At 40.7% G+C, this 23,489-nt stretch overlaps 3 protein-coding genes across 6 annotated transcripts in view; 1 reads left to right on the top strand and 2 right to left on the bottom strand.

Annotated features, from left to right (window-relative positions):
• LOC307165406 (target of Myb1 membrane trafficking protein) overlaps window positions 1–15,128 on the top strand; it is a 17,624-nt gene extending 2,496 nt beyond the window's left edge. Inside the window, exons 3-17 of one of the 4 annotated variants that reach the window (XR_013822471.1) lie at window positions 1,903–1,981; window positions 2,107–2,256; window positions 2,323–2,457; window positions 3,250–3,387; window positions 5,124–5,240; window positions 5,429–5,562; window positions 9,995–10,049; window positions 10,947–11,064; window positions 11,314–11,383; window positions 11,473–11,548; window positions 11,650–11,703; window positions 12,546–12,605; window positions 14,139–14,175; window positions 14,288–14,853; window positions 14,914–15,123. Coding sequence is in view for 2 of the 4 variants with exons in the window: in XM_079883004.1 (XP_079739130.1) it covers window positions 1,903–1,981; window positions 2,107–2,256; window positions 2,323–2,457; window positions 3,250–3,387; window positions 5,124–5,240; window positions 5,429–5,562; window positions 9,995–10,049; window positions 10,947–11,064; window positions 11,314–11,383; window positions 11,473–11,548; window positions 11,650–11,703; window positions 12,546–12,605; window positions 14,139–14,175; window positions 14,288–14,430 (1,366 nt within the window). In the remaining 2 variants the exon portion in view is untranslated. Of the gene's footprint in view, window positions 1–1,902; window positions 1,982–2,106; window positions 2,257–2,322; window positions 2,458–3,249; window positions 3,388–5,123; window positions 5,241–5,428; window positions 5,563–9,994; window positions 10,050–10,946; window positions 11,065–11,313; window positions 11,384–11,472; window positions 11,549–11,649; window positions 11,704–12,545; window positions 12,606–14,138; window positions 14,176–14,287 lie in introns of all 4 variants that reach the window. The other 3 variants (XR_013822470.1, XM_079883004.1, XM_079883005.1) reach the window with 3 other exon arrangements.
• The window catches only part of LOC307165431 (G-protein coupled receptor 4-like), a 706,289-nt gene that overhangs the window by 144,300 nt on the left and 538,500 nt on the right, over window positions 1–23,489 (bottom strand). The gene's annotated exons all lie outside the window — the stretch shown is intronic.
• hmox1b (heme oxygenase 1b) lies at window positions 16,773–22,762 on the bottom strand. The gene is made up of 7 exons (XM_079883040.1): window positions 22,671–22,762; window positions 22,416–22,460; window positions 20,873–20,984; window positions 19,392–19,607; window positions 18,040–18,312; window positions 17,206–17,308; window positions 16,773–17,112 (listed from the first exon to the last, which is right to left on the bottom strand). Exons 2-7 carry the CDS (start codon window positions 22,454–22,456, stop codon window positions 17,000–17,002), a joined length of 858 nt encoding a protein of 285 aa, XP_079739166.1. The 5' UTR covers window positions 22,457–22,460; window positions 22,671–22,762; the 3' UTR covers window positions 16,773–16,999.

The raw sequence follows: 23,489 nt of genomic DNA, 5'->3' as shown, positions 1-23,489 counted from the left end.
ACAAACAACACCCCATAATGACAACGTGAACGAAGTTTGTTTGAAATCTTTGCAGATTTATTAAAAATAAAAAACGATGAACATCACATGAACACAAGTATTCACAGCCTGACACTCAAAATTGAGCTCCTGTTTCCACTGATCATCCGTGAGATGTTTCTGCACTGGATTGGAGTCCACCTGTGGCGACTTCAGTTGATTGGACATGATTTGGAAAGGCACACACCTGTCTATGTGTGGCCATGGACCACAAAACCAGTCACATGGGTCAATTTATGAAATTGAGATGTATACATCATCTGAAAGCTTTCCATTGATGTATGGTTTATTAGGATAGGATGATATTTGGCTGAGATTCAACTATTGTAAATCTGGAATCTGAGGATGCAAAAAAATCGAAACATTGAGAAAATCTCCTTTATAGTTCTACATTTATGTTGGCGATTGTGCAGCATTCACTCACAAAAATACATGTTTTATATACAGTATTTACGGTAGGAAATTTACTAAATATCTTCATGGATCATGATCTTTACTTAATATCCAAATGATTTTTGGAATAAAAGAAAAATCGATAATTTTGACCCGTACAGTGTATTGTTGGCTATCGCCACAGATATACTCGTGCGACTCGAGACTGGTTTTGTGATTCAGGGTCACGTATAAGGTCCATCAGTTAAAGGTGCTGTATCTAACTTGTTTACTCTACTAAAGCATAAAAATACCATAATATGTTTGTGGTAGGGCTGTCAAAAGATTAATCGCATCCAAAATAAAAGTTTGTTTTTAATAATATATGTGTGTGTACTGTGTATAATTAAATTTGTATATATAAATACACACACATGCATGTATATATTTAAGAAAAATGTGTTATTTATATATATAAAAAATTATATTTATATATAATATAAACTATATAAATATATATACAGTATATGTATGCAAATATTTCTTAAATATATACATGCATGTGTGTGTATTTATATATACAAAATAATTATACACAGTACACACACATATATTATGTAAACACAAACTTTTATTTTGGATGCGATTAATCGCGATTAATCGTTTGACAGCCCTAGTTTGCGTATATTTAGGAAACATGCTAATATACTCTTTTCTCTGAAAAACACTTCTACAGCCAGTTGTTTTACTTGTTATTTTACACGTTCCGTGTTGTCAGTCAGTTTTTGTTTTGATCTGTGTGACCCCGCCCACTGCCAGTTCAGCCAATCCCGGGATGCCATTTGGCGGGAAACACAGCGTATTGCAGCCATGGAAACGAGCAAACAAACTGGGCCAGAGATTGCAGATTTGACACAACCTAAAAAGCCTCGGTATCCATCTAAAAATCTCTATGAACGAGAGCATATTAAAACGCAAATAAATCAACTCATTAACTTACGGTCTGTAAGTCTTCTCGGCTTTCGTCGTCAGTTGCGCTCGTTCCTGTTGCGTGTCCTCAAACGCGTGAGCGTCGAGTCTGAGGAGGCGGGGAAACAACGATCTCCGATATTTTGAATTTGGACTGCAGTACCGATTTCGGCCACTAGCTGTCATTCTTACAGACTGCACCTTTAACAGGGTCGTATCGAGGCACAGATCTGGGGAAGGGCACAGGAACATTTCTGCAGCATTGAGTTTCGGCTCATTTCAACCCAATGACTACAAAATGAAGAAGTTTGGAGCCACCACGACTCTTCCTAGAGCTGGCCGTTGTCATTATGGGTTATTGTTTCTAGACTTTTGAGGAAAATAATAAATTTAATCTGGAAATTGGAATAAGGCTGTAACAAAACAAAATGTGTAAAAAGTGAAGCGCTGTGAGCACTCTCCGGATGCACTGTACTGACGTCTGTCTCTCCCTATCATCTGACTTTCTGTGTTGTTTTTCAGGCCCAAAGATGCAGCAAAAGCTTTAAAGAAGAGGATTGTGGGTAATAAGAACTTCAGGGAGGTGATGCTGGCTCTGACCGTGAGTGTTTGTTACATCCTGAACTAATCCCTTAATTAGACCATTGTTCCTCTAGTTTTTGATTGACAGCTCCTCCTCTAGCCAATCAATCTAGATTGATCACACACTGCCGGTGTGTGTTTCAGGTTCTGGAGACGTGTGTGAAGAACTGCGGCCAGCGTTTCCATGTGTACGTCTGCGCTAAAGAGTTTGTGGAGGGCGTCCTGGTCAGAGCGATCCTGCCCAAAAACAACCCACCCATGATCCTCCACGACCGAGTGCTGAACCTCATCCAGGTGCGTCTCCCTGCAGGTGTTGAGAATATTAATGCGACGGAGCATTGACGCTCTTCTGTGCTTCAGGCGTGGGCCGATGCCTTCAGGAACAGTCCTTCTCTGTCTGGAGTGGTGAGCGTATATGAGGATTTGAGGCGGAGAGGCCTGGAGTTTCCCATGACGGATCTAGACTCTCTCTCTCCCATCCACACACCCAACCGGGTAAATCTCACATTCACCGTCGTCCAGGGAATTTTACAACAATGTTTTCCAGTCATAGATATTAAAGCTCCCCTATTATGCTATTTTTAAAGGTTCCTAATGTTGTTTTAGAGTCTCCTACAATAATTTTAAATGCATCCAAGGTCAAAAACACTTCAATCTCCACTGCACATCAGCTCTTTTCTCTCAGTGTCTGAAACGCTTCCATCAAGGATTCAGTCTCTCTAAGCTCCGCCTCTCTGAGAGCTGCTCTGCTCTGATTGGTCAGATTGCCCAGTCTGCTGTGATTGGTCAGAAACCTAACACTCATTATCATATCTGAACAGTAACGATGACATGAACAACACGAACCAAACTCTTCCAGTCTACAGTGTTTGAGGGCGGGGCTAAGAGACGCTTATCAAGCCAATCAAGAGTGTTATGCAAATGAGTTTCAAACCTACGCAGGATCATCAGGAAGTGAGGCTGAATTACTGACGACTCACTTCAGTTCAGAATCGACACAAACTCCATTTATCTGCACTTTGATCTTTGAAACTTTGCAGAGCTTTTACATTCACAACAGCTTTATTACACACTACATGAAAGGTATTATCTGAAAAAGCATAACAGGGGCACTTTAATAAAAAGTCTAGTAGTTTTCTATAGTGAATGTATAAAAGCAGCGTGAACATTGTTAAACGTCTTTTATGTTTGATGTCAGAATGGACATTATATGTATATATTGTAATATTTCCTGTCGTGTTAGAACAACTGTGTGAATAACTCCTCACTCTTCTTCATCTCTCTCAGAGTATTCCAGAAAACGGGACGCCTCCCTTATCCGTGTCTCCGTCTGCTTCCAGGACACACACTAACTCGTCACCAGCGGCACACACTCCTCAGTGTGTCCCATCCAACGGACAACTGACCCGTGTTTCACCTGAGGAGGTACAAACACACGAGCTCAGCAAGGAGGGACTCATTAGTCATCATGAAACAGAAGTTGTGCTGGTCTTCTCTCCTCTATTGTGTCGTATATCGAGTGAATCGCCTCCGGAACAATAGAAAATGTGGGCGGGGCTTGATTGTGTCTGTGGGGAATTGATTGGATGGTTGTGGTTTGCTATTGGCTGATCTCATGTGAGTGACAGGTTGCCCCGCCCTCGTCATCAGAGAAGAGAAGAGACGATTCTCATTCAAGATTACACATACTGTTATTTTCATTTCATCTTAGTCCAGAATAAGTCATAGTGTCACACATTTTATAGGCTACATTTTATACACTGAACATTAAATCTGTAACACTAGTTAACTCTGACGAATATGTAACGCATGTTTTAATGTGTCGGAAGGAAACATCACCATCTCGTTTAACCAAAAGCGGGAATATGAAAGCAGAGGCAGGATGAAGGCATATGTGCACACTGGTGCTCAGGGGTTAAAGGTCAGGGGTCTGGGGTGCTCAGGGGTTAAAGGTCAGGGGTTTGGGGGTGCTCAGGAGTTAAAGGTCAGGGGTTTGGGGGTGTTCAGGGGTTAAAGGTCAGGGGTTTGGGGGTGCTCAGGGGTTAAATGTCAGGGGTTTGGGTTGCTCAGGGGTTAAATGTCAGGGGTCTGGGGTGCTCAGGGGTTAAATGTCAGGGGTCTGGGGTGCTCAGGGGTTTAAGGTCAGGGGTTTGGGTTGCTCAGGGGTTAAATGTCAGGGGTCTGGGGTGCTCAGGGGTTAAAGGTCAGGGGTTTGGGGGTGCTCAGGAGTTAAAGGTCAGGGGTTTGGGGGTGCTCAGGGGTTAAAGGTCAGGGGTTTGGGGGTGCTCAGGGGTTAAATGTCAGGGGTTTGGGTTGCTCAGGGGTTAAATGTCAGGGGTCTGGGGTGCTCAGGGGTTAAAGGTCAGGGGTTTGGGGGTGCTCAGGAGTTAAAGGTCAGGGGTCTGGGGTGCTCAGGGGTTAAAGGTCAGGGGTTTGGGGTGCTCAGGGGTTAAATGTCAGGGGTCTGGGGTGCTCAGGGGTTTAAGGTCAGGGGTTTGGGTTGCTCAGGGGTTAAATGTCAGGGGTCTGGGGTGCTCAGGGGTTAAAGGTCAGGGGTTTGGGGGTGCTCAGGAGTTAAAGGTCAGGGGTTTGGGGGTGCTCAGGGGTTAAAGGTCAGGGGTTTGGGGGTGCTCAGGGGTTAAATGTCAGGGGTTTGGGTTGCTCAGGGGTTAAATGTCAGGGGTCTGGGGTGCTCAGGGGTTAAAGGTCAGGGGTTTGGGGGTGCTCAGGAGTTAAAGGTCAGGGGTCTGGGGTGCTCAGGGGTTAAAGGTCAGGGGTCTGGGGTGCTCAGGGGTTAAATGTCAGGGGTCTGGGGTGCTCAGGGGTTTAAGGTCAGGGGTCTGGGTTGCTCAGGGGTTAAATGTCAGGGGTCTGGGGTGCTCAGGGGTTAAAGGTCAGGGGTTTGGGGTGCTCAGGGGTTAAAGGTGAGGGGTTTGGGGTGCTCAGGGGTTAAATGTCAGGGGTCTGGGGTGCTCAGGGGTTAAAGGTCAGGGGTTTGGGGTGCTCAGGGGTTAAATGTCAGGGGTCTGGGGTGCTCAGGGGTTAAAGGTCAGGGGTTTGGGGTGCTCAGGGGTTAAAGGTCAGGGGTTTGGGGTGCTCAGGGGTTAAAGGTCAGGGGTTTGAGTGTTTGTGTGTGTTTGTTCTGACTGGTTTTCCTCCAGAAGCAGAAGCTGAGATCTGAACTGGATCTGGTCAGAGGGAACCTGACCGTCATGACTGAGATGTTGAATCACGTCAAACCTGGAGAGACTTCAGCATCGGACGCAGAACTGCTGCAGGTGTGTGTGTGTGTGTGTGTGTGTGTGTGTGTGTGTGTGTGTGTGTGTGTGTTAGCCTGCGTTTTAGTAGTCTTGTTTTGATCATGACTAACCTGTGTGTGTGTGTGTGTGTGTGTGTTAGCTTGTGTTTTAGTAGTCTTGTTTTGATCATGACTAACCTGTGTGTGTGTGTGTGTGTGTGCGAGCAGCAGCTGTATTCGGTGTGTAAGCAGATGCAGCAGAGGGTTGTAGAGTTGATTCCTAATCTATCAGAGGACGAGATGATCGGAGAACTTCTGCTGATCAATGATGATCTCAACAACGCGTTCATCCGCTATGAGAGGTGTGGCACATACACACACACACACACACACACACACACACTCTCTCTCTCTCTCTCTCACACACACACACACACACACACACACTCTCTCTCTCTCTCTCTCACACACACACACACACACACACACACACACACACACACACACACACACACACACACGCACACACACTCAGGTGCAGAGTATGTGAGCGGTGCGGAGCGGGAGCGGAGCGAGGAGCGGATTTTTTTAATGTCGGAGCGTTGTGATTTTCTCTCGCTCCGAAAACGCTCCACTATCGCTCAATTACGACTCACGAGCCAGGACCGGACCACTGTGAGGCAACGGAGGGGGACTCAAAATGTTTCTAATCATATTTTGCATTTGTTTGCATTTGTATTGTTTTACTAGTACTTTCACAAACATTTATATAAAGTATATATCATGTAATTAATTTTACACATGCTTTTAATGATATTTTTACCGACCCCCACGCGATTTCCGCCTGTGCAACTCCATTATATGATGGACGATTTTATAAAAGTTGGCTTAAAGAGATCTATATTTTTTCGTTTGGCAATTTGTTTAAGGCGAGACACGGCAGGCAAAAACATCGTTTTTTTTTCACTGGTCAATTTTGAGATTTTGGGTTATTTGTCTTCAATAACATGTATTCTTTCAGACTTGTGCTGAAAAAAAGCCCAAAATACACATTTAGGTCTTTATTTTACTACACTTTGTCTGTTTGAGTGTGCAGATTTCGCCTAAATTCATCAAAAGTTGGCGTTCTAAATCATCCCGCTGCTCCGCGATCGCTGTCTCTACCCCATCATAAAATACACCGTTGGAAAGCCCTCTCTTTTCTGTACAATGCTGTCGGATCCAAATATGGTCATTTCCTGTCTATCAGCAACCAATCATGCAAGTAAAACAGGCGATTTAACTCGAAATGCGCAATCTCATTGGCTGATGCCAATTTCTGACAACGTGATTCATCCAGAATCATCACGTGACGCGCTCTGATGTTTCCGCGGTAGTTCAAAATGTCGAAAGATATGCGTGTAAAATTCTCTCAGAGAAGCCGAAAACAGTTGTCATTAGCTAGAAGACACAAGGGATTACCAACAAAGACAAAAGATTATGAAATGCCATCACATAGTGCATGGGTCTTCACAATTTTTTTCATGAGAGCCGCACTGATAGGACAAAGTCGGAGAGCCATACGTCGTCCTTTCAGTTTCGGTTCTCAATCGATCAAGTATTTACATGTTCTCTCGATAAACCACCTCTTTTAATCCGATCGAAATTATTTGTAATATAGCTGACACTTTGAGTTTGTAATGGGTTATGTTATAGCCCTACTTATTTTTAATGTTTTTAAGAAATATCTGTAGTGACTGGCTGCATGATATCGCCGTATTTTTTACAGCCATGCGAGCCACAAATGAAAGATTGGCGGGCCGCACGAGGCTCGCGAGCCGCGCAATGAGAACCCTGACATAGTGTGTCGGTGTCGATGCGTTACGAACAAGCTGTAACATTTTGAACACATCTAAATGTAAGTCAAAAAGACACATTACATTTCAAAGCACTCAAAACCCACGAGCCAAATCCTGAAAACAGTCCCCTCAGTCAGCTGATGGTGAAGCTAACCAACCAGGCTCCCTTCAGCACTGGTTCAAAACAACTCAACAGGACAAAACTAATTATGAATCATTCAAAATATCAATATTTAGAACATTGGAGAAAGCAAACAAAGTAGACTAAATTGTTATTTGACAGAGTATCTGCACACTGTCAGAGAAGAAGAGACGGATCCTGACTAAATACAGGCTCCACCAACTGGGTCAGACAGAGATGCACTTCCTCCTTCACTGGGAAAAAGTATCATCATCACTAAGTGATTTACACCTTGGACAAATAGCCAAAAGAATAAAACTTCCCAAAGTTAGCACCAGAAAAGAAGCTGGAAGTTCTAGAGGGTACAGCAGCTCCACTGACAGCTAAAAGTATCTGCCTGAGGGACTGTGATACCGGTATTTAGTTTTTCCATTCCACCTGTGTGATGGACTGTTGATGTGTTGTTTTGGATGTTATGATCAGTGATGGATGAAGCAATAATGAGTTTTGGATGTTAAACAGTGTGATACATGGATTTTACTTGGACCTAAAGCATATTTGGTCTGTAATTCATGGCTTTCAATAGAAATTAGTGGAATTTTGCCATAAAAATCTTTAAAGGCCGTTTTCTCAAAATGAGTTTTTTCTTGCACTCCTAGTGACAATTTTCCGCTTCTGTAGCACCTACATACACCGAACTTTACAGTTGTATTCCTAACTATATTGTGAAGATTTGTTCAGAGGGATTTGTTGATATATCATTCTTGGCCTGATTTATATGACATTTTATGCCTAAAAATAGGGCGGAAATCAATTTAAGGCTATTGCCAGTATTTTCTGATTTACAGGGTAACAAAAGGGTATATTCATAATCCCCTCTGAACATGTCTTTACATTGAATATATCAACAAAATGCAAAAATAATTTTGAACCTTGTTTTTTTCAATGGTCAGATTCGTCACTTCAAAATATATGCAAATTAGCGCATATTTAATTAGATATAGCCTCATTAGCATATTTAACAATAAAATTACAGAAAACTTGCAATGCATTTTTTTCTCCTATTCATGTGAGTAATCAACTGGTAAAGTTTGATGGTGATATCTGTAAGTTAACAATTTTACCCTATTCACCTGTAGTGTCTCGCCTTAACTTCGTATTTTAGTTTGTGATTTATTTATTTTATTTAATGTATGTTTTTCGTTTGATAATTTATTTAATATGATGTTTTTCATTTGATAATTTATTTAATTTAGCCTCATTCAACACTTATTTTTTATTTTGCTTTGTTTAAAAGTGAGCTAAAGGATAGCCTAATTTATTGGTTTGGGGCTGTTCAAAATTCCAATAAAGTATGTGGATGTTCTTCTCTTAAGCCGCGTTTCCACCGCAGGAACTTTCCCCAGGAACTAGGAACTTTGGGCTGGTACTCGATGTGTTTACACCGCAGGAACCAGGGTCTAAATGAAGTTCCGGGTAAATATTTGCCCCTCCGATAGTCCCTGCTCACGAGGTAGTACTTTTTCAAAGTTCAGGAACTTTCAGGGGTGGGACTTGTGCGCTGCACAAGCTGATTGGTTGTGTTCACGCCGCATTTTGGTTGGATGACTCCACGCAGCATTTTCTTTATTTTTAACCTCCCTTTTAAAAAGTGGCTTCATGCAGTAAAGTTGTCTGTCTGCAAATATGGAATTTAATAAAAAAAACTGGGGGACTGGCGACGAGTTTCAGGCTTTATTATTTGGGTATTTGTGGAAGAGGAAACTTTCTGCGCGTTCGTCACAGCCATCTCACGGCCAATGTCCGCAATAGCTGATAACATACAATTTTATATCTAACGTTAGCATTACGACCTCTGAACACGCTTTATCAGTGCTCGTCTCTTTTCTGCCACAGCTTTTAATATTAAGTCATTATGTTTACACATTGTCATCTATTGCAAGGCAAACCATGTTACAAATTTACTATAACAGGATTGAAATAGCGCATTGAGGTTGGTAACAAACAACTATTTACAAGACTGTCACTATTTATGATTGATAGACGGGGTTCAGGCTTTTTTTAAGAGTATTTGCGCGAAAGGAAATTTTTGCGCGTTCGTCCCAGTCATCTCACAACGTACCTTGTCTAATTTTATACGCATACGAGCTTTCTGAACACGCTTTAGTATCAGTGCTCGTCTATTTTGTTATGTTAATTAGCCTACCTCGTTAGTAAACCAATAACTGCAGCACAGTTTGAATCTCCTCCATACTTATAAATGTGGCGCTCAAAACTGATTACTGTCCGTCGCAGACTGGGAGGAGCAGTTGCGCGCAGTTTACCTTCCCGGTACTTTAGACCGCGGTGTAAACGCAGAAAGCAACCGGTCTGGGGCAAAAAAGGTTCCTGGGAAAAAAGTTCCTGGGACAAATTGTTCCGGGTAATTTCGGTGGAAAAGCGGCTTATGTACTGCGTATTCGTTTTACAGTACATGCATCTTCTGATCAGAGGTTGATGTTATTTAAAAAACGGAGCGAGACGTATTTAAGACGGCGTGGGGAGCGAGCGAGGAAAATTGTACACCCAGAGAGGAGCTTGAGCGGAGTAATTATGAAATGCTTTGAGCGTGGAGCGCAAATTCTTTCCGCTCTTCTCACATACTCTGCTCAGGTGACGCTCCAGTGCAGCGAGAGTCTAATCCAGTTTCCAGATCTACAGTAACACTTCCCATATCTCTCTCTCTCTCTCTCTCTCTCTGTCTCTCTCTCTCTCTCTCTCTCTCTCTGTCTCTCTCTGTCTCTCTCTCTGTCTCTCTCTCTCTCTCTCTCTCACTCTCTCTCTCTGTGGTTGAAGGTTTGACCGTTTGAACATGCAGAAATCAAACACAGAAGAACAGCAGGAATCACAGGTAAGTCTTCATCCACTTTATCCGACGCATAATCTATATATATATTGTAAGTATATGTAAATTATATAAAAATGAATTGGAGACGAGTTTCCTCTAGTGGAAGCGTTTGGTACTGCAGCCGAACACACTCTCACTGAAAGATCATTTATGGAGATATCAACCTCAAATTTCAGATTTATGCCTTAGATTTTCTTCAAGTTTTAGAGTAAAAACGTGTTTTGGAAAATATATAATTTTATATAAAAATTGAAAATGGTATTTTTGTGCATATTTCATAACAATAAATGTAACATTTTATAAATAAATGTCAAGTTCACTTTAGAAAAAAAAAGAATTTTACTTATGCAAAAATAAAAATACAAAATATTAAATAAAAAATATTATCAAACTAAAATATATTACTATCATTTCATTGAAATAAAAAAAATTATTTGGTAATTTCTGACCGATACGCGACAGTACCAGAGGGATATATGTATGTGTGTGTGTAATATACATATATATATATATATATATATATTTATATATTTATGCAGTAATCTCAAAACACGTTGAGATAATGCAAACGTATGGCTTCAACAAAAGCATAAACCATCGATTAACAACCTTGAACTCACAGTACCGCTGTTTTTTAAAGGTTAAAATAATCATCTAGAGAAAATGAATGAAATTTTAACTTCCAACTTGATTTGGACCAATGAGAATTGACGATGGGTGGAGCTACTCAGCCCAACTGCACAGAAATATAAACCAAGCAACCGATGAAACATTGTGGAATCACACCTGTTAGAAAATAGTGTTAATGTCTAATCCAATGCAGTTTTACAATAACATCTATAAAGATCGTTTGTAATTATATGATTGCATATTGATCTACACAATGATTTATGTGACCAGACTGAGAATGGAAACCTTATTGACCTCAGCCCTGAGTCTCCATCACCCAATCAGATCACTCCCCCAGCTGTCAATCAACATGAGCCCCGCCCTCCATCCGACCTCACAAACAACTCAGGTGAGAGAGATCCAGTTCTGTGGTTTCAGTGAGTGTAAGAGACCTGGACGTAACGTGTGCGTGTGTGTGTGTGTATGTGTCTGTCTCTCTGTGTGTGTTTCTGTGTGTCTCTGTGTGTGTGTGTGTGTGTGTCTGTCTGTGTGTGTGTCTGTCTGTGTGTGTCTGTGTGTGTGTGTCTGTGTGTGTGTGTGTGTGTGTGTGTGTGTGTGTGTGTGTGTGTGTGTGTGTGTGTGTGTGTGTGTGTCTCAGCGCCTGAAGACGAGGAGTTTGACATGTTTGCTCAGACGAGGAGCAGCTCTCTGGCGGAGCAGAGGAAGAGGTTTGTGTTTGACACAGTTCATCTGAAGGTCTTTATCGGGCATGTGAAGTGAGACGTGTGTGTGTGTGATGATGCTGTGGTGTGTGTAGTGTTCGGTACGAGCACCCGGGTGCAGTGGAGGGTCTGGCTGAAGCTCTGGACACGCGGCTGCAGGTGACGGCAGGGGTCAGTACACACACACACACACACACACACACACACACACACACACACACACACGTGTACAGTACTGTGTCTGACATGCAGGAGTGTGTTTGTGTGTGAAGGACGGCGAGAGCGAATGGGTCCGTCAGTCTCAGTGGATTTACAGTGAGGGTCTGGTGGGTTTCAGAGTCGCCGCTACACACTTCCATTCAATCAACTCAAATGAGACACAAACTGCAGCAAATATCAGCTGAAAACACACACAATGGCTTCTGTACATGTAGAAGACTTCTTCACGTTTAATCTACAATCATGCTTTGGGTTTCTTTGCAGCTGGTGTGAAATGAGGCCTGTCACGATCATGCATTTTGTGCTGATGATTAATTGCCATAAAAATAATCATTTTGTTCATGTCACTTACAGTGCAAGCGTAAGACGTGAATCATATATAATAATAAAAAGTGAACTAAAATAGGCCTAAATGATTACTTTAATGCTGTGAAAATTTATGTTTATATAATTAATTGTAATACAATTCATATAATATATATAATGCAGTCTGATTCATGAAAGCTTATTTCCGCCACAGAATAAAAAAGCTAATTACGACTTTTTATCTCACAATTCTGACTTTTTCCCTCAGAATTGCGTGATTTAAAGATGCAATTGCAAGTTATAAAGTCAGAATTGTTAGAAAAAAAGTCAGATTTCCAAGATATAAACTCGCAATTGCAAGAAAAAAGCAATTCTGACTTTATATCAGGCAATTTTGAGGGGAGAAAAGTCAGAATTGTGAGATTGAAAGTCCTAATTATCATTTAAATTAAATTAAATTAATTAAATGTTTGAGGGGGGTATTTCCGCCGTCAGGTGATGGTTATCTGTGTGATTTGCATGTACTGACAGATGAAGGGTAACTTTCTAATCATCTCTAATGGATCAGTATCACACACCGGTGATCAATATAAAACAAACTGAGATCTTGTGAGGAACGTTTGTGTTGTTCTGTGTCCATCAGGCTCCGGCTCCACGCAGCTCCGCCATGGATGACATCGAGAGGTGGTTGTGTGCAGAGATGGTAAAGAGAGATCTGTTTTTACTCTGATCAATACGTGTGTGTGTAATGCTGATCAGCGGCGCCCCCTGCTGGAGTCACAGCACAGCACACACTGATGAGGATATATTCTGCTTTTTAACCAAGCGGCATCCTTCCGTTCTCTCTCTTGAATCTGATACTGAAGTGTCTTAAACTGCAGTTCATCGACTGGCCACTAGAGGCCGGCTGCAGAAGAGACTCAATCCCATAAACCCTCATGTTAAAATGCCCAACTTTACAGCAGAAATAAACATGTTTACAGTCTGGTGCAGAAAGTGGTTTTGGTCTATAAAGCTAATTTTGCCCTTCATGACGACTGTGAGGAGGGTGATTATATTTATAACTCATCCATTTAAATTATATTAAGCCTTAAAGTTGTGCATTATTAAGGGCGTGGCCACTTGAGTGACAGGTGGATTGCCGCTGATGTCACTACTAGCCGTTTGTCTGCTGTCTGTTAGCGTCACCTCAGCTAATCCGCCTCTTTTTCGTTTATCCGGGAGTGACGCGCTGCCAAGATGGCGACGGCGGCTCCGCCCACTTTGGGCTTCAAAAATGCTCTTCAGAAACATACGGGTGATGTCACGCACACTACGCCCATATTTTTTACAGTCTATGATTTTAATACTTTCTTTAGTGTGTAATGTTGCTGTTTGATCATGAAGTTCTTCTCTATATCAGTGTCAGTGTTTCTGAACTTCCTGAAACGCCTCCATTGTAGTCTTGAGTTTCTTCCGGGAACGAACACGTCACAATATTCCTCATTATAATAATTAATGCGCAGAATAAAGGGGCGGGGCCTGGTTGAGTTAGTTAGTAGTGTGTTAAACTGGCGGTTATGGAAAGGGGCGGGACATTTCCCAAACACACTCGAAGCGCTCGACCAATCACAACACACTGCTCCAGCCGACCAATCAGAGCACAGTGTGCTTTTCAGGAGGAGGGGCTTCATAGAGACAGGAAGTAAACAGAGCGTTACTGACAGACTGGGAAGAGAGGAGCCGCAACAATGGAGAATATGAGGAGAATAATCAACATTCAAGCAGGAAAACCTGTTCTAGTGGAGAAAAAAAATGCCTTTCTTACTTTTTTTACTAGATAAGCAAAATTACATAAGAAATTGTTTTCTGAAGAAAAAAAAAACTGAATTAAGCAAGTTTTTTCTCAAACCGAGCAAAATTATCTGCCACTGGGGTAAGAAAAATTATCAAATGGAAAACAATATTGTTTTTCTTACTCCACTGGCAGATCATTTTACTTGTTTGAAGCAAAAACTTAGATTTCTTAATTCTTATTTTCACATCTTATGTCATTTTACCTTGATTTAAGAATTTTTTGATATCTGGACTGGAAACAAGACAAGCATTTTTGCTGTGCATTCACACGCAACTTATTATAGCACACTACTGGTCGAATTGTTTATCATGAAATACTGCCTTTTGTCTCCATTTCAGTGTGATAGTAGGTGGTAAAGTGCTGGTATTCCCTTCTAAACATGTTGATGATGTTTTTCAGCCTGACGTTGATGACAGTGAGGGTGTGACCAGTGAAGGTGAGAGTCTGTGCTGATGTGAGTTGCTCATTATATCTGATTCACACACACACACACACACACACTGTAAGTCATCCGTCATGTTTTCTGCTCTCTTTCTCCTCGCTGACAGAGTTTGATAAGTTTTTAGCGGGCAGAGCTGAAGCTGCAGATCATCTTCCCATGATGAATAACGTCCCGTCTGCCGGTGTCGTTCACTCGAGCCCTCGACAGGCGACGCAGGAGCAAAACCACGAGCAGATCTTCACGCTCTGAGAGCCATCACACAGGAAGTCCCGAACGCATCACTTCCTGTGCTCAAATCCTCATGTTCATTGAGGAAGACTCCTACAGCAAACCCTCATCTTCATTTCACTTTAGTTTTGTTTCTAATACTGAATTTGGCCTTTAATGTGTGTGTGTGTGTGTGTGTGTGTGTGTGTGTGTGTGTGTGTGTGTGTGTGTGTGTGTGTGTGTGAACCTTTTGACCATTCATTAAAACAACCAATAAGCTGTTTTTTGCCTTTGTAAGTTAATTTTTATTAATGTGCATATTCACTGAGTGTAAAAAGCATTAATTTATGTTGTAAATTAACCATGATGATAAGACTGACTTGTCTTAACTCTGACTGAATAAACTGACACTATAATGTTCATGTTTGTTTCAGATCGAGTGGTTTGTGTGATGGTTGATTAGCTGTATCTGTAAGTGTGTTCATGTTTGTTTCAGATCGAGTGGTTTGTGTGATGGTTGATTAGCTGTATCTGTAAGTGTGTTCATGTTTGAATTTCTCACTTAAAAACTTATAAAAGCAGCCAAACCAGTGTGTCTTGTTTGAGTTTCATCGCTCAAGGGATAGTTCTCAAAAATGAGACTTCTGGCATCTTTTGTGTTCTGATGTGGGTGTTGAACGTGATGGATGGAGAATCAGATAAAAGCCACCATGAAAATAAAATGGACTGTTTTTTAATAGAATATTGCAGTATTTATTAAGGCTAAGTGATTTTTCCGTGCACATAATTTAATTTTAAATGATTGTGGCCTCTTAATAATTTATATTTTTTAAATAACTTGGAATAGCAGTCCACACCACAACTATAGCAATAATGTCACAGAGAAGCTAACAGAAATATGTTCTAACAACGTTTTGCTAATGCTATTTCTGAATGTTCAAATGTTTTTAAACGTAAAAAAAAAAAAAAAATTGGTTGTGCGAATGTCAATGGAACATTCCACCCATTTTGCTGACATCATGGGAACGTTACGTTAAGTATTCTCTGAACGTTCTGAAACAAGTAGTAACATTTAAAAAATGATAGACGAACATCCTTTTTTTAAAAGTTCTGTGAATGATGTATAAATAATATTTTTGTGGTAATATTTTGAGAACATTAGACCAGATAACTAACGAACGTTCTATTAGTTCATAACTTTGTGTTAGCTAAAGCTCCGAGAACGTTCCCTGTCAGCTGACTTCCTATCGTTGAAATCACTTTCAAACCGATTTTTACCAACAATAAAAACATGGACAGCCAATCAAAATCCATCCTGCTTTAAAGAGAGCATTTAAAGTGGCAGACGATAAAACAGCAGCGATCGCTTACAATAAACAGATATCATCCTAGGTCTGAACGGGCTTCTGTTACATTAAAGGCAGGGTAGGCAATGTTTTTTCATAAACACTTTATGTTTTTCTGATTGAAACTCTCTTCACACCACATCCTGATAGCAATCAACAATAGAATTAATCTAAAAATGTACATATATCTTCTGTGGAAGTCTCAGGATTTAAAAAATTCTAGGTCCGAATGCATTCGATACCTGCCTGTCAGCGTATTTATTCCCATAACTCCGCGCACCTGCTCGCGCAGACATCACACGTCATCCGCGCGGTTCATGCTATGCAGAGTTAGACAGACGTCAGTCACCGAGCACCGCACACGAACAGCAGCCACTTTTCACAGTTCCTCCTGAACCAAAACAACGAGTATTTGCTGTGTTCACGCCATGTCAGAACTGTAATTTAGACACGGCAATCCACTGGCGTTCTACCCGGAGCTGTTCACGTCTTCAGACTCAGATTTATGCGTTTCTCTGGCAGCACTATTAATGCTGAAATGAATCTGCAGCTGTCAGGTGGTACAAGTCAGACCTCTGTAAGTTGTTCACGTTTATAATTATTGTAGTGTGATGTGCTTTGAGATATGAGGGAGTTTAATGGCATCTCTTATGATGCTTTGCTGGATTGGCTCTGGCATTCGTTTTGAAGGAGGCGTGGCTTTAACAACCTTTAACAGCGCACGTATAAGGAATTAAGGCCGATAAAGAAGACTTGAGCTCTTTAAAGTTGGATGCTGTCAGCATTTTTATCATTCATCAGCTTGTAATAATTTTTTAAAAAACTATACTTATAGATAGTTCTTGGTGTGAACATGCCTTTGTGTAGTGATAGGTCTTATAACATGTCGTCGAACTCCCCAACCAACCAACTAACCCAATCCTAAACTTTATATTGTGAATATTTCCACCATTATACAGTAATCACGAGCAAATTAATGTGTATTATTTACACACTGATTTTCATTTGAGAAGCCAGAAAATCTTGCAACATTCAGGAACAATATGTAAGATTTTATTATAAAAAATATAGTGTTAATAATACAAATGCATATATACACATGGTTACAAAATAATTCTGACAAAGGAATTTTTCTGGAGGATCTGTCATTTGAATCACTATGAACTAACATACAATCATGTTAATTATTAATGATATGATAAAATAACACATTTATTGTCTCCAAAAAGTGACGTCATGTTTTCAAAAGTGCTAATGATGCCAGTTTAAAAGGCGTAGGCCATCCCGACGGCCAGAACCACGAACCCGCCGAGCAGCGCCCGCAGGAACCGGGGGATCAGAGACGAGGAGCTCGGCAGTGATTCACACGCTGCGTCCCCTGAGGAGAACATGACAAACACGCTTAACACACGCTTAACACACGGCACACCGAAACATCCATCACAATTACAAACATGAGCCAGCGCTTTACCTGCTGTGGTCGTCGTGTTCTGCTTGTGTTGTGTGTGTCTCTGTCTCACTTCAGTTTCTGTCTCTGACACGCGGCTCACCGAGTCCTGAAGCTCGTTAAAGACCTGAGGAAACGAGAGCAAACGATCAGCGCGTCCACAACAGCTTCAGTCACTCGTCAGTGAGCAGCTTGTATTAGGCTGCATAAATTATGAACCGGGAACACTTCCTATAACACCCGATGTACTCGGTACATCATACGAAGAATGGCGTCTACGCTAATGTTAGTCTTTCTGCTTATTCCTAGCTTTACTGTAGTCAGCCGGATCCGGGCCGGATCCAGATCAGATGGAGGACCTGCACTTTTTTTCTCCATTCCTTCACCTGATGAGTTTTAGTTCTTTGCCACTGTCGCCTTAGTCTTTTGGCTTGTTTAGTTGGGGACATTTAATATAATATTCAACAATATTATTGATCTGCCTTCACTATTTAAGTTCAGTAATTTCACTTAACTGACAATTAATAGGTAATTTTTATTGTGAATTTACTGAACTTAAATATACAAGCTTGATAAAAATGATCATTCTAGAAGGAAATTTCAGATGGCACTTAGAGGCTTTTGCATCTGAACTCTTCATATATATATAAATTAACTAAATTAATATGTTTTTTACAACAAAAATGAACCATCACTGAACTCACTTAAGCTGGACTGTGACACTATTTTCTTCTAGAAACAAACTTTGTTGCATTATTTTCCTGTTATCTCTGTAAATCTGCTTTGAAACACTCCGTACTGTAAAAAGCGCTGTATAAATAAAGGTGAGCTGACTTGAGGAGGAGATGAATTGCTCACCTGGACGTTGAGCTCGAATGCGAGGACGGCCTCGTTCAGGACCCCGTTCCTCTGCTCCTCCGTCAGCTCGACGCTGTTCATGCGGCTCCTGTACAACTGCTTGAAGAGGTTCGGGCTGCTGACGCCCGGGAACGAGAAGAACGACAAGCCCTCTCCGTTCCTCAGGCCTAATGACTTCTGCGTGATGCGGGACAGCACCTGCCCCCCCGACAGGTCGCCCAGGTACCGTGTGTACGCGTGAGCCACCAGATACTCGGGGTGATCTCTGCCCACCTGAGAGACACAACACAACCGATTCAGAGCAAAGTCACGGTATTCTCGAATGATAGAGGTGTAAATGACGTACGACATCTTAAACATGTCTCAGATGTGTAACCAGGGCTTGACATTAACAAACGCGGGTGTATTTCAGCAGTCACTTTGGCGGGTTGAATTTTATAGATAATATATACATTTTTCAGTTGTAATCTTTTAAAAAAACATCTGAAATAATAAACAAAGTGCAATGTAGTGTCAAAAATTTGGATTTTTCAATACATCGATACTGAAATATCTGAAATGCTTCCAATACTCATTTTCCTCAGAATACACAATACCAGCTGCTCTCTCTCTCTCTCCGACAGCGAGAGACACACAAACCCGCCTCCACTCACTCACTCGCTTCATTCACTCCGGATGAATATTGTTGGTGTTGCAGGGCTTGAGTTTCAATGAGGGATTGCTCATATTGAGCATAATTTTACTCATTCCCACAGATTTTATGTTTACACCAAAAGTACGGCACATAAAGCCGCCTCTCAGAACTAAATTGAGCTCTTTTTCGCTGCTTATTGCGCTTAAACAGTCAAATACACACAAAATAATGTCAAAATGCCGGTTTTGATGAGTATTCACGTACGTTTTAAGTGAACATAAACAGTTGAGAAAGAAAACGCACGTGTAACAGTATAATGGATCCGTGCGTCAGGTCTTAAAGCGACAGCAGCCTAATAAACCTGCTGACAAATTATGAGATAATATTAAAAATATCTATACGGCAGTTTTTCCCAATGGTATCGATGTCAAAATTGTGGCCAGTGAACATGCTGAGTGACTTTGGAAAACCACTAGCCACCGTGACTGGAGAGCAAAGAGTTAATGTCAAGCCTTGTGGGTAACACTTAGGAGAAGTGTACAAATGGACAAGGTTCCAGATGTTAACATTAGTTATCTACATTAGTTCAGATGAACTAACAATTAAAAATACTTCTAAAGCATCTTAATTTTAAGCATGATTCTCAGATCTCCAATCTCAAAATGGCCAATCTCAAAATGGCCAGATATCAGTGGATTAATGTGTTCTCTGTGTTCACCTCTCTCAGTCTGCCGGCGTATCTCAGTGTGGCGGCCGGCACCGTGATCTTCTCCTTCCAGTCCTGGCCGTAGAAATGCTCCAGGTCTTTCCCGATGGACTCCAGCCGGCCCAGTTCCTGAGGGAAGTATATGGGAGCCACGGCATCATGGGAAGCGTTCCTGTCCAGCTCTTCCTCCAGCGCCTCGTATATCTTATACAGCGAACACAAGAGCAGCTGAAACACAGAGCAGAAGAAAACCAGGTTAGATTCATTACGAAGACCAAATCTAAGGGCGTTTCCAGACCGAAACAGGGACTTCATTTGTTACAATGTTGCACTTTCTTCTTGGTTCGGTTCGCTTTCACAAGGCAACATTTCAAAGCGTACCAAAATGTGTTTATGCAAGTCACGATCTTGGATCTTGGAGCGATTGTTGTGTTCATATATGCCTACACTAACGCTCCAAACGAGCACCTTAAACTCTGCTGGTCAAGCTGTTATTAATTAGGCTGGTTTACAGCGAGTTGTGTTGGTGCGTTGTGATTGGTAAGGGATAGTGTACATCCGGTCGGTTGTTATCTTATAGATCGAAATCTTTTTAGATCGGAAATGCAACAACAGTCACATCGCATCTTCGATGACTAACTTGTAAGACTAGTCTAAGCGGTTTATGCAACTGAAGCCAGCGGGTCTTGCATCACCCTGAAGATGTTCAATCTAAGATAACAACCGGCTGGATGTACATTATGTTCGTTACACGGCTGCTTGCCCCATAAGTAAATAATTAGACATGAAATATTGATCTGAGTCTAAATATTTTATCAGCTCTTTAATCGCAAAGCTTCCGCAGAGAGAGGATCGGACATTTAATGGATACGTTACAATCATAACACTTATTACACAGCATTTCAACACATAAATAATTATGGGGATCAGAGATATTGATTTCAGATTTTAAAATCGTACCTGTTTGTATCTTATAATCCAACAGTGTAAAATGTCCGCCGCTGCGTTTGTATGAAACGAGAGAGAGCGAGTCCACGATACTGGATGGCATTATTAAATAACTCTACACAAAATATTGATTCGGCTGAGTTTTAATATTTTATTAGCTCACCGAAAGCAAAACTTCCATGAAGGAAAACCTTTCCTAGCGAGTCTATAGCGCTGATGACTTCAGTGACCCGGATGATCCTGTGTTTCTGTTTCAGCGGCTGTTCTCTGGGAATAATTTGATCTGATTGACCAATCAGAATCAAGTATTCCACAGAGCCGTGTAATAATAAATAATAAACTAGTTATAATATAGTAATAATAATAAACTACGGTTAATACCAAACTACTAACATTAGTTTACATGTCTAAAACATCATTCAGTCAATCTTGACACTTGAGCCGGTGTGATATAGTGAATATAGTCACTCGCTGTGTGTCGCGTCTAAACACCCGCCGCTGTGTAGCGCAGCCTGTCGTGTTAAACACACTGCGGGGTGAATCACCTGGTACTGTTGGAGGGACACGTCTCCTCTCTGGTAGCTCAGCATCAGCTCGGTGTTCTCCGCTCGCACGTGACTCTCTTTAGTCGCAGCTTTGATCAACTCTGATAGATCACTGTGAGGAAACACACAGATTCACTCAACATGAAACACACAATCATCATAATAAAGTCAGTAACACACACTAAGCACAGATAGATAGATAGATAGATAGATAGATAGATAGATAGATAGATAGATAGATAGATAGATAGATAGATAGATAGATAGATAGATAGATAGAAAGAGGATGGATGGATAGATAGATAGATAGATAGATAGATAGATAGATAGATAGATAGATAGATAGATAGATAGATAGATAGATAGATAGATAGATAGATAGATAGATAGAAAGAGGATGGATGGATGGATGGATAGACAGACAGATAGATAGATAGATAGATAGATAGATAGATAGATAGATAGATAGATAGATAGACAGACAGACAGATAGATAGATAGATAGATAGATAGATAGATAGATAGATAGATAGACAGACAGACAGACAGATAGATAGATAGATAGATAGATAGATAGATAGATAGATAGATAGATAGATAGATAGATAGATAGATAGATAGATAGAAAGAGGATGGATGGATAGATAGATAGATAGATAGATAGATAGATAGATAGATAGATAGATAGATAGATAGATAGATAGATAGATAGATAGAAAGAGGATGGATGGATGGATGGATAGACAGACAGATAGATAGATAGATAGATAGATAGATAGATAGAAAGAGGATGGATGGATGGATGGATAGACAGACAGATAGATAGATAGATAGATAGATAGATAGATAGATAGATAGATAGATAGATAGATAGATAGATAGATAGAAAGAGGATGGATAGATAGATAGATAGATAGATAGATAGATAGATAGATAGATAGATAGATAGATAGATAGATAGATAGATAGAAAGAGGATGGATGGATGGATGGATAGACAGACAGACAGATAGATAGATAGATAGATAGATAGAAAGAGGATGGATGGATGGATGGATAGACAGACAGATAGATAGATAGATAGATAGATAGATAGAAAGAGGATGGATGGATGGATAGATAGATAGATAGATAGATAGATAGATAGATAGATAGATAGAAAGAGGATAGATAGATAGATAGATAGATAGATAGATAGATAGATAGATAGATAGAGAGATAGAGAGATAGAGAGATAGATAGATAGATAGATAGATAGATAGATAGATAGATAGATAGATAGATAACTAATGATCTTTGCAACAGAAGTGAATTAATCAAAACTAACTTTAGTTGGACAATAACTTTATTCTAGAAAGCCAAAACAATCTCTGTTACTGTATATCCTATTATCACTGTAAAGCTGCTTTGAAACAGTCTATATTGTTAAAAACGCTATATGAAGGTGATTAGATAGATAGATAGATAGATAGATAGATAGATAGATAGATAGATAGATAGACAGATAGATGATGGATAGATAGATAGATAGATGTTAGTATTACCTGTCTGTGATGGCTGTCTGTGTTTTCTCAATCGTCTCCATTTCTCTGAAAAACAAATCAACACTGTATGAAACTCTGCACCAGTGAATAAAGTGCATCCTGATGCTGCTCGTGTGAATATAACTCCATCATCTGATGAAGCAGACAGTACATTAAAAATCTCTTAAAGGGACAGTTCACCCAAAAAACTTTAAGATATCTTCTTTTGTGTTCAACAGAAGAAAGAAACTTGGAAGAAAATCAAGGTTTACTCACTCGGTCTGTGTGTGTCGGTCCTCAGCGGATCTCTTGAATGTGAGCGGCTCGGGATCTGAACTCGAGTCCGGCTCCCTCCTCTTTTATACTCTCTGAGGGAGAGAAACGGGAACTCAAACAAAGGCGAGGAGGAGGAGGAGCAGAGCTAAACATGACACGACACATTCATCGGCTCAGGAGGAGGAGAGATGTAGAAAACATGACTGAGGAACAATTTCAATCACATGATCACCTCCCAGCAAGCAATATCCGTCATTTCACCGTCTAGTTTAACTATAGACCCGATATAGTCCGGCTATGAGTAACACACTTCTAGCCAAAATAACCTTGAATTTGGTTACATGTCGTTTTTGCCTAAATAACTTGCGAGATGTTTGATATTCCATCATGGAAGCAAAGTCAACAGTGATTAAGGTGTTTGGTTTAATTTCTTCACTCATTTCTTCTCCTTGTTTTGATTGATGACTAGTCTATTCTTGGGCGATGGTTTAGACGTCTATTAAATTTTCACTGACAGCCCAATCTTTGGCTTGTTTTAGCCTAGACGTCAGGGCTGTGTTTGGACGGCTATTAGACGTCTTTTAAACGCAAAATTGCTTGTTGAGCTACATGTGTTCACATGATATTGGGATATGTGGGATTGTCTGTTCTCAGAATGTGATCAGTAAAAGTTCAGTGGGGGAGGAGGAGAATAGTTCACTGGTCATGATCAGCTCTAAAACACCCTGCAATCAATGTCAGTGTGAAAAAAACATTATAACAGATGAGATCAAGAGAATGATGCAAGTCTGTTTTGAAGATCATCTTACATAAGAGCTG

Source organism: Squalius cephalus (assembly GCF_949319135.1).
Source record: "Squalius cephalus genome assembly, chromosome: 10".
In the NCBI taxonomy this organism is placed as follows: domain Eukaryota; kingdom Metazoa; phylum Chordata; class Actinopteri; order Cypriniformes; family Leuciscidae; genus Squalius; species Squalius cephalus.
The sequence above is the reverse complement of the archived record's forward strand: the minus strand, read 5'-3'. Positions and strand labels throughout refer to the sequence as shown.

Bases quoted from the DNA above. Each gene is read 5' to 3' on its own strand.
- hmox1b (XM_079883040.1), bottom strand. From the start codon at position 22,456: ATGGAGACGATTGAGAAAACACAGACAGCCATCACAGACAG. The intron at 19,608-20,872 runs GTGATTCACCCC...TCTGTGTTTCAG, and splicing joins TGTCCCTCCAACAGTACCAG to CTGCTCTTGTGTTCGCTGTA. The intron at 17,113-17,205 runs GTAAAGCGCTGG...TGTTCTCCTCAG, and splicing joins GAACACGACGACCACAGCAG to GGGACGCAGCGTGTGAATCA.